This window comes from Neolamprologus brichardi, chromosome 19, assembly GCF_056152115.1.
Source record: "Neolamprologus brichardi isolate AB-2024 chromosome 19, ASM5615211v1, whole genome shotgun sequence".
NCBI lineage: Eukaryota > Metazoa > Chordata > Actinopteri > Cichliformes > Cichlidae > Neolamprologus > Neolamprologus brichardi.
Genome location: NC_142122.1, coordinates 1,740,485 through 1,750,938, shown reverse-complemented (window position 1 = coordinate 1,750,938; position 10,454 = coordinate 1,740,485). Strand labels below are relative to the sequence as shown.

Genomic DNA, 10,454 nt, shown 5'->3' with positions numbered 1-10,454 from the left:
AACAGAAAGAACGGGCTGTGCACACCGATGCCAATTTTAAGCAATGAATGGAGATTTGCACAATCCGAAATTCCACACAAACAAAAGCTAAAGATCACCTACATCTAAATATGCAACTGTTACAGAGCTCTGGGGTTTTCAAAGTGTGGTTCGGGGACCTCCAGGGGTCCACGACTCAAAATAGTTTGTCAATCTGTACGGGCGCAATACACACCAATAAAACGCTTGTAATGAAGCGGTAAGGAATAGCTGGTTTGATCCAATCCTGGTCCGTGATTGTTCCTCATAAATTCATTCTGAGCAAAACGCTAAAATTCTGCTGCTTAATTCTGAAACTTCGACGTTCGCTCCGCTGTGTTGCTGATGTCGCTGTCAAATCATTGACCTAAAGACTGAAGTCTATTAGTAAAACCTTTGGGATAATCAACCCACTAAATGGTGCTGCTTTTTATTTAATCAGTACAGTACTAGACAAATAATCAAGTCGAAATAATGCGCTGTCCACTGAACGGTACATCACTTTAAAAATCTATTTTTATGACTAATTGTGCCCGAGTGCCTGGCTTCATTATGGGTGGGTTCAGGGATATGAATCATATGATAGCAGTGAAAAAACAAAGTCCCTGGATTTGAGTTGTGTGTGTGTGTGTGTGTGTGTGTGTGTGTGTGTGTGTGTGTGAGCGTGGATCTTGTTTTTGTAGCACAATGCTGACTCTAAGTCAATCTAAGGTCTGCGCGTCATTTTCCTATTACTACCCAGCTGTGGCCTGACCTCATCGCCCGCCGCACCCCCACACAGATCTACACGCCATCGCCGTGCCATCAGCTGTTTGATAAATTGTATTTTAGATACCTCGATTTACTTTTTGCTCCTGCGAATTGTACTTTTGAGTAAACGCAGTATTTTTTGAACCATGCGCATCCTTGAAGACAAACTCCGAGCATACGTGGGATTCACACTTGTTTTCAAGCTACCATGTATCACACATCTGTCAAACTTCTTGTAGCAAACCTCAGACAACACATTACAGAATGACCAGGTAACCAAAGGCTGCGATGGAGTGACAGCGTTTCAATGAAACAAGGAAACGCGGCGAGCTCGAATTCTGTTGGGTTTTTCACTGCAGAGGCAGTTTAATAGTGAGACAGTGGGTATCTGGAAAGCGTCTGGGTGTGCGATGCCAGGCAGTTGGCAGAGCGGGGACGTTCCCCTGCTGTTGCCACAGTGGCAGACAGACGGCAGAGAGACAGACTCGGGTTGACATATGCTGGCTTAGAGGAGACGAGAGCTCGGCGCTGAGGCCCAAACTGCTGGTGCTGTTCTGTAGCTGGAAGGCTGTTCGTGTGAGGATCGCTCGCTGCTGCGCCGGGTCATTTTTAGCCTCTCTTTGACTAAGCAAAGCAGCTTATGTAAGATTTTGGGTCCTTGGTGAGATCAAGCAAACTGCCTCTAAGGCAAAGCTTGTGTTGATAAATGTATTGCTGAATTGTGGCCTGCACTGTAGAACTTAAGCATCAGCGCTACATGTTTGTGCTGGGCTGAGGCTGAAACGACTGAGGAGTTTCTCCCTTACGCATCTCGAGCAGAGCCGTGAAAAACGCAGTATAACCGCCACCTGATTCAGTTTCAAGCATTTCATTTGCACCTTTAAGACGCGTCACATAATTTGCGAGGCCTTTTTTTCTGGTCCGACCTTGAAGGAACCAGGGGAGATGGAAAAGGCAATAAGGAGACGAGTGTGATGCATTTAGAGATAGGAACTGTGCAGAAATCCTCCCTCCCTCAGAGACAAACCTCCGACGGCTGGGTTTTGTCTCCCAGTGAAAATCGTTTTCCATCGATGACACCTTTTCTTTTGAGGTGCAAACGCATTCTCACATGAACTCTTTTTCACAGAGCGATCTTGTATTCCCTCGAAGCCGACTGTAGCGCTTATTCTGCGCCGAATCCTTCTGGATGACGCGCAGCATGAATCCGATACTGTGAGCGCCAAGAGAGTCTTCTTTTGAGGATGCAGTTGCAGCGCTTTCCTTCAGGTGGCCCGCTGAAACCTCGTGTGAACCCCGAGCGTACAAAATGTCAACAATGCTGTATTCAGTGGCAGGAGGGCAGCGGCCAACTGCAAGTGCAATGTCTTTGACTTATCCAGCAAACTGTAAAGTTCTTACTGCACATTAGTTTTACGCAATCAAACCATGACTGCCGTCGCCGACCCATCTCCAAACACGCCGTTCGAGCTTGTATCTACACATCCTGTGGCCTCACTTCTGGTACGACTGTCTATGCGCTTTAAACTCTAGAACCCATGACGTGAACTATTTCAAGGGGACTTTTTGGTAATCGTGCCATGGAAAGAAACACACTGATACAACACTTCCTAGAAGTTGGAATGTGAAACTCTATAATTACTAGACAAAATGAAAAAAGGTAGTTGTTTAGCTAAAACTATTTTCATCTCTTGTATATCATATCTATAGGAAGGATGAATATAATGCCAAATATTCATTATTTGTAAAGAAATATATATATAGATATATAAATATAAAATATATGCTTCATTGAAACACAACTATTTTCTGCACTTGCTCATGTTTTGCTGTTATTCTCACTTTGTTATGGTTCCTTTCTAAGCTGATATGATGGCATGCAAAAAAAACTGATTTTGAATGTATGCTTATTTATTCTTTTTTGTTTTTAAGAATTATGTCACACTGATGTACATGTGTTATGTATTTATTTAAGTCTGCCACACGTGCATCTCTCAAGGCGCGTTCTTTCAGTGCAAGTTACCTTATCGTTAATTTATTTTGTATTATTACACCATATGCATTTTCCTCCATTCTTTCAGAGCTGTTGGGAGATTTTGCCTCTTTGAGTCGTTGATCATTGCTTAGTTCACTCAGTGTAAATAATTCTGCAATTAAATTTTTTGAGAAAAAGTTTGGGACAAGTTTGTCTTTGTGGTCCTTTTTTACTTTGAACAGTAACTCGCTGCTGTTGTGATCATCACAGCAAAAGTATTCACATAAATCTTAGACATTATACATTACACTGCATTTAATCCACTGGAGTGGGTATGCCAGAATTACAGCTTTCTGATGCCTGTCCTAACAGTAACTACTTCCAGCGGAGGGATTTTCTCCCACCGGAGGGGAGCTAAACGAATTCATCAAACTGCTCTTGACATTTCATGCATTTTAGATCTGTGGCCCGCTAACGAAAATAGCAGTGAAATAAAGATGAAGTGTAGCTCTGAATCATCAGTCAAAGAAATTGGTGCACTTACTTTCCGATGTTCATACTGTGTCAGGAGGTTCACCAAAGAACTGGCATTTATATAAAAGAATAACTGAATGAACTGGCTTTTGTTTTTTCACATCTAACAAAAGCGATCAGCGTGCGTCAGCTTACTATAAATCAATCTTATCCAATTCAGGGTCACGGGGGAGCCGAGGCCTCCCCCAGCTGTCACAGGGTCCACCGTGGAAAGGTTGTCAGTCTGTCGCTGGGCTAGCGCGCAGAGGATGACAACCCTTCAAGCTCACGGTCACACCTACAGCCAATTTAGAACCAGCAATTAACCTGACCCCATGCACTCCTTTGGAGAGGAAACGCAACATCACACAGGTGCTTCTTGCTGCGAGTCGACAGCGCCCATGTGTTCAGCTTACCCTTGAACACCATTCTTTAAAGCAACCCACATAATGCTTCTGGACTAAAGAGTTCTATATTCAGCATTGACATAATCTATATCCCAGCATGGTTACATTTAAAATTTGCAGGTTATATTCTTGCAATGCATTTCATGCACCACAGCAACGGCAGCATCCATAAATTTTACAGATCTGCAGGCTGACTGTCTGCAAGAATGCGACCACTGGTACAGTATCAGGACTAAACTTCAGATGATCAGTGTCCAAATGTTTCAAAGACCTTGTAATGGCCATAAAGGTGGAAGTCAGGCAAAGATATGCTGGGTATTACATGTTTTCAATGCTTTTCATTCCTGCAGAATTTTGACCTACGAGCTCTTTGCCAGGTAAACAACAATGGGTAATTTGTCTTAACCAGTAAACCTGAGAGGAAGCTGAGAAAGAGTCCAGTGAGAGTAGAACACAAGGTTCGCTCCTTTTTGTTAAACGACTCTTGCAACAAATACAAATAAGACACATTAATAATACAGTGGAATAAAATAAATCAAAGCTTTAGCACATCAACTCCTCAAAAACAAAACCACGAAAAATGTAAGCAAGGCCACTTCATTTGAATCTCACAATGCAAGGGCTCCCTCTGCTGGTCGGAGATAGACACAGATGCCATGTCCCAGTAGCACACCTCTAATAGTTAAAAATGCAGTTCTGTGCGCACGTTTATTCCTTTTTTTGAGCAGAAATTAACATTTTATTGACATGACTATATTATTTATTACTGTGAGGGTTTATTTGTTTATCTTACTATTTGTTTAGCGGTTTATTCAGTTGAATCTTGCGACTTCTTCTACAGGAATCCGGTCGTAATAATAATAGATAATCGTGATTAATATTAAAGAGGCTGTTTCCAGACAGAAAACATAAATAAGAGGCAACCAATGGGATTCTACGGCTGATCAGCGCTGACCAATGGGATGTCTGCAAAGTACAGCGAGGCTGGACTTCCTGTGTGGATGTCACATGACCAAATTGGAGTCGTATGATGTGAGTTTTCCTGTTTGGGGGTATTAGCGGTTACAGGGGGAGGCTGTACGCTGTAACGCTTCGGTCCGGTAAGTTACACGTTTCTGTGTTAGTTAGTAAGTAAATTTAGATTTAATCATTTTTAAATATTCTGTGAGATATGTCGCGATGCTAACGTTGAACTTTTCTCTGACTCCTCTTTCGAAGAACTCGGTAGTGAAAGTTTGTCACGGGCGGATGAAATGACCACAGATTGAAGGCTTACATAGAGTTTATATAAAATGCTCCGTGTGTACCGAGGTCCACGGCTTCGTGGAGTGTTTTCACAGGCACAGTGCTGCGTTAATGGATGATGTGTTGTCTGTTGTTTTGCAGGTGGGCCACACACACCATGCTCCTAGCAGCTCCACCTTCAGGTGAGCCTCCCCGCGCTCAGGTTCGGTGATCCTCCGTAAAGCGCCATGGCCTCCGAGCAGCACACCGGCCGCCTCTCCCAGCCCAGTGCAGAGTACTTCTCATGGGACTATCGCCTCCAGCTCATCGGCCTTGGCTTCTGCTTCTACACTGCAGTGTTCCTCTTCTGCCACCTCCTGTCTGTGTCTCTGTGCCGGACCTACAAGTCCCTGCTGGCCAAAGAAAAGGTTTTTTGGAACCTTGCTGCCACCCGGGCGGTGTTTGGCATCCAGAGTACAGTAGCCGGTCTCCGGGCCCTCACTGAAGACTCCTCAATCACCAGAGACAAAGTGAGGGGCCAGGAAGACTGGTCGTGGTTTAACGTGCTCACAGCCACGGGCTTTTTTGCATTTGAGAACGTTGCACTTCACGCCTCCAGTGTGGTGTTTTGGTCATTCGACCTCCCGCTGGCCACGCACCATTTCTTCGCCCTGTTGGGATACGTGGGGGCGGTGGTGTGGGATTCCCTGGGCCACTTCCTGCCCATGGTCACCCTCCTGCTGGAGATGAGCACGCCATTCACCTGTATATCCTGGATGCTGCTGAAGGTAAGCATGATCGTGTCATCTCATTCTCCAGACTTGTATTTGTACGTAATCTTTGGTAAGTCCAGGCTTTCTGTAGCATCTCACAGGCTTGACCTTTTTCTTGACTTGCAAGTTTTGCTTCCTCTTGGGTCTTGTGCACCTTGTGATTATGTTCACTGTATCAGAACGTTCTTAGAAAGAGGAAGTTCCCTTTTAAAAACAGCAAAAACCTGAAGCACTAACCACAGTTATCCTGTTCCTTCTGCTCACTGGTTTAGTGAACAGATTTTGCATGAATGTGAAGAGAAAGTGTCTGACAGATTGTGTCTCCCCTGACAGGCTGGCTGGGCGTGCACTCTGTTCTGGAAAGCCAACCAGTGGGTGATGATTCACATGTTTCACTGTCGCATGGTACTCACTTACTACATGTGGTGGGTAACCTTGACCCACCGGGTGGAGCTGTGGACCCATGCGCCCCTGCCCCCGCTAATACTCTTCCTCACTGGCCTCGCTCTGCTCACACTTATCATCAACCCCATATGGACCCACAAGAAGACAATGCAGCTTCTTAATCCTGTGGACTGGAACTTTGGCAACAAGGCGATCCCACTGAACGGCACCACCGACCGTCAGCCTCAGGCTTCTGGAAAACCTCATGCCAGTTAAGGAGTATCATCGGTGTCATTTCCTGTTTCAGTTATGGCTTTTTATTTTATTATTTGAGACTGAGTGGGAGCTGACTTTTCATGGATGCCTGTTTTAAATTCTACGTTTGTTAAACTGGACTTCTTTTTAAGCCGCTTGGGCTCTCTAGTCCTTTGTTCTGTAACGCCTCTTTCCTCTAGCACCACCTCAACTCAACTCTACTCGGTTTTTACTATTGTGTAGCACCTCAATGTGGGCGGGGTCATCATAGCAAGGTGGGCAGAAAGTCCCAGTCTGCGTTTTCTTGTCAGACTTCGGGTAAAAGAAGTTTGTGTCTCCATTTCCTTCGTTGTTGGGTTTGAAAAATGGCAGATTTGATTCTTGTGAAGGAGTCGCTCTCATGACTCATCCAGTGACATCACTCCCTGGCCAATCGGTGGCATGAAGTCTCCCGATGTCACATTTTTGTTTGACTCAGCTCCTCACAAACTCACCTAATGGAAACCCTTTAAACTAAGTACTTGAGTTGTGTAGGTGCTAGTGGAAAAGGGCATAAAGAGACTTGGCTCCTGACAAAGGTTTACATATGATCATAATAGATTTTGCAACAGAATCTTTCACTGCACAGCTTTTATTTCGATTTCGTTTTATTTCAGGACTCTGGTATTACTGTCTGGCTTTTTCCAGGCTCATAACAGGACTTTGTGGTTCATTATGCACACAAGTATTATCGATGCAGCAAAGAGTTGGCAATGGTGCGATTTCACACCTTTTAACAAGTGTTGCAAGTAATAAATTACTTTTTTCAGTATAAAATATGTATGAGAGCAGCTCCTGCATTAAAAATCAGTAAGTTAAAGATCAACAAAAGCTTTGAGATAAAGAGCAGAATTAAACTGGACTTAAATATGAGTTGGGAGTAGATGTTGTCGGCCCACAGCTGTTTCTGTTGTGTAGCTATTGACAGTGAATTTAGCTCCGTCTGTTTAGGGAAGTGTGAGGTGAGCGTGAAGTGCCTCTAAATCAAAGCACTGTGAACTCCAGAGTGGACCCTTTGTTACACAGCTCTGCTGCCTGAGTGGGGTAAAACTGGATCATGTTTGAGGATGACCTCATAGGTTTACTCATTGAAGTTATTAGTGTTGTTCAGATTGTGCGTTTGGACTGCATCAGCAGAGAAACAAGCATGTATCATGGCAGTGTTACACTGAGTCACAGCAGTCTGCTTCACAAAGGCTTTACTGTGCTTACACTAAGCAAACCTCTGACCCTGATAATTGTGGTTTAAACTGGTGCAGTCCAGCTTTATTTATGGTGTATTCTAAAATCCACTGAGTTTTATTTTATGTGTGGGATTTTTATAAAAACATACTAATGGCGATTGTGTGTGTTCCTGTATTTAAACCAGAGGAAAGATTTTATTTGTCTTTCGCTGCAAATGTTCAACTTCTCCACAATATCCCACTTTAACAGCTCTGCTATTAGTTCTCATTAATAATAGCCCTGTGTTGTTATTGTACATGGGAAACAGAATCAGGTGTTATATTCAGTCATTTTTTAAGACATTTTAATTGTGCACGTAGTTGTAATTTTCTTTCTACAGCGTGCACATTAACACCTTTGGCTCGGCCTGCACAAAAGCTGCCCATTAAATAAGTGTTCTGCTTTTCACACCTTCAGTAATTTAATCTTCATAAAGATGATGTTGATTTAACTGTAGCTCTGATCTCACTTTAAATAAATCTGATCGTGTTAGATTCAGATTGTAAAATTAGAGAACTAACATGGGACAGATGTCCTGTTGATTCAGTGCCATATACGAACAGCTTCTGTGTTATCTATGTTGGACTGTGCATTCATTTAAACTGCAGAGTTTCAAAATAAAGTGTTTCCTTGGTTATTGTGTCTCTTTCTTCTGTTTTTCTCCTGTCACCATGCTCCTGCATGTGACCCAGAAATTCATGTAAGTGGGGCATGTTCACACAGGTCTGCAGAGCAGAGGGTGACGTTGCACTGAAGGACCTGTAATGTAGGCTTTAAACAAAGTTGATAGACAGATGCTGCAGCTGTGACATTTAACTGGCAGCCCTTCAAGATGTTTGCTCAAAGGGGAGGAAGTCTGATTTGGCTGTTCCTTCCCCCTCTTGCATTTCAGGTGGGAAGCTCAGTGTGAGCTGAGGGGGGAGGAGAATGAAAGAGGAGGGCTTAGACTGCAAGATGTGCAACAGAGGATCTGCCTGTAGGTGGCGCAATGGGAATAATTACCTCCAGTTTTCAATTGATTTTTTTTTTCAACATTGCCATAAACCGTCAGCACATTTTTGCACATTTAAGGATGATTTCCCCCTGAACAGCGAGCACAGGGCTGCAGCAGCTTTGTCTCGTACACAGATCTGTTACAGTCTGAAGAGTCGCTTATTGCGATGCTTCATTTTAAAGTTCAGTTCAGTTCATTTTTATTTCAAACATTTCAAACATGTGCCTTCACAATCATTACAAAATATCATTAGATTATTTGTTTGAAAAGGAGTAGGCAGAAGTATTTACTTATTTGTCCCTACCCCTCAAGTTTTACCTCTCATTCATTTATTTTTTTAGTCTTAAATTAAATGAACAACATATGAAACAAAAGTAAAGCAAAACAAAACATACATAAATCAAAAACAAGAAATTAGCAAGCCCCACCACAGTATAGTTTCTTTCATATGAAAAATACAGAATGTGTATATTTGCAGATACACAAGTTATGGAAAAACAAAAAAGAACCACAACACCATTACCAGCAACATTACCGTCCTGGGTTAACCCCGTTTTCTTCATTCTTATACTTATTTAAAATTAGGTTTTTATATTTTACTTTAAACTGTTTTATGTTTTTACTTTCTTTTATTTCTTCTGTTAGACTGCTCCATAATTTAACTCCTGCAATTGAGATGGACATAGTTCTTAAAGTTGTTCTAGCACTTTGTATTTTTAAATTCCATTTCCCTCTTAAGTTATCTATATATATATATAAGTCACCTTCTCTTTCTATGAACAATTTAAAGTTAAGACATGAAAACAAAAAGCTCCGTCAGAGAAACGAGAAATTACTCAGGATTTTTTAAGGATCTATAAAAAATGCTTAAAAACATTTTTCCTTAAAAAAAGTGAAAGTTTCAGCGTTAAAAGCACAGATTTCAATATTCTAACTTTATGTGTCTATCCTGTAAATCACGCGTGAAGCAGCAGTCCAGCCTCTTCATCAGCGTGGACATCGGTGCCTCCCGGGGACAAAAATCCCTCCTTCGTTGTTTTCCGTTCAGGTTTTACGGATAAGCTAAAAACTTCCTTCAACATCATCTCCGGACAGCTGTGAGGAGGGAGCCACCTCACACGTCACGTGTCCGCTTTGCTCGAACTTCTTTCCCATAAAATCCGGAGAAGACGGCGGAGGTTTGATTGGCGTTCTACGCAGCCAATCAGAGCCCGTAGTAGCACCGTGGCGGCCAATCAGCGTCTGAGACGGGGGGTGAGAGGGTTTTCATGGATGAAGTCAGCTTGCACCGAAGGGAGAGAAGTAAAAAGGACGAGAAGTGGATGTTTTGATAGGTTTGAAGTTGTGCGGGAGTCTGAAATGTTTTGCGTTTAACGCTTGCTGTGAAAGGATTACGTCATTCACCTGGGAGCACGTCACAGAACGGTAAGTTGAGGTCATTTGTAGGTTTTTCACAAAGTTCTGAATAACCCTGACAAATGTGTCCCGATAACTGTGAGGTGAAGGGAGCAGTGATGTCAGCCCGAAGCAGAAACTGTGTGTTGGAAGATGTTGGCTATAACGTGGCGTGTCAGTTTCCACGGAGAAGATCCCAAACCCTGTCAGATACCTGCAATAACACAGTCACTAATGCGCCTGTTATGCGCATTTATGCCAATTAGTGCATCCTAATCCGGAAACGATCTGCTTTAAGAACAAGAATCACATCAACAAACTCTCCTCTGTGTTAAAGAATTCACCAAGTTTCTGAGCGGCCGTTTCTTCTTCTTACTTTGATCTTACTGCTGTTTTAGGACTGATCACAAACAGCTTTATGAACACAAAAATGTGGACTGAAAACACTGCACCACCCGTGGAGTTGACACTCCGAAAAATCATTCATAACTGGATAAATCAGA

General features: G+C 42.8%; 2 protein-coding genes across 5 annotated transcripts in view; both read left to right on the top strand.

The window, feature by feature from the left end:
* The first annotated feature begins 4,678 nt into the window (after positions 1-4,678).
* cln8 (CLN8 transmembrane ER and ERGIC protein) lies at positions 4,679-8,196 on the top strand. The gene is made up of 3 exons (XM_006800617.3): positions 4,679-4,763; positions 5,050-5,675; positions 5,994-8,196. Exons 2-3 carry the CDS (start codon positions 5,136-5,138, stop codon positions 6,318-6,320), a joined length of 867 nt encoding a protein of 288 aa, XP_006800680.1. The 5' UTR covers positions 4,679-4,763; positions 5,050-5,135; the 3' UTR covers positions 6,321-8,196.
* A 1,628-nt stretch (positions 8,197-9,824) lies between these two features.
* The window catches only part of arhgef10 (Rho guanine nucleotide exchange factor 10), a 53,241-nt gene continuing 52,611 nt past the window's right edge, over positions 9,825-10,454 (top strand). For all 4 annotated transcript variants that reach the window (XM_087832690.1, XM_087832691.1, XM_087832689.1 and 1 more), the window contains exon 1: positions 9,825-9,981. The gene's annotated coding sequence lies outside the window, so the exon portion shown is untranslated. The remainder of the gene's footprint in view (positions 9,982-10,454) is intronic.

Coding starts and splice junctions, on each gene's coding strand:
- cln8 (XM_006800617.3), top strand. CDS start 5,136: ATGGCCTCCGAGCAGCACACCGGCCGCCTCTCCCAGCCCAGTGCAGAG. Junction 5,676..5,993: donor TATCCTGGATGCTGCTGAAG/GTAAGCATGATC, acceptor CTCCCCTGACAG/GCTGGCTGGGCGTGCACTCT.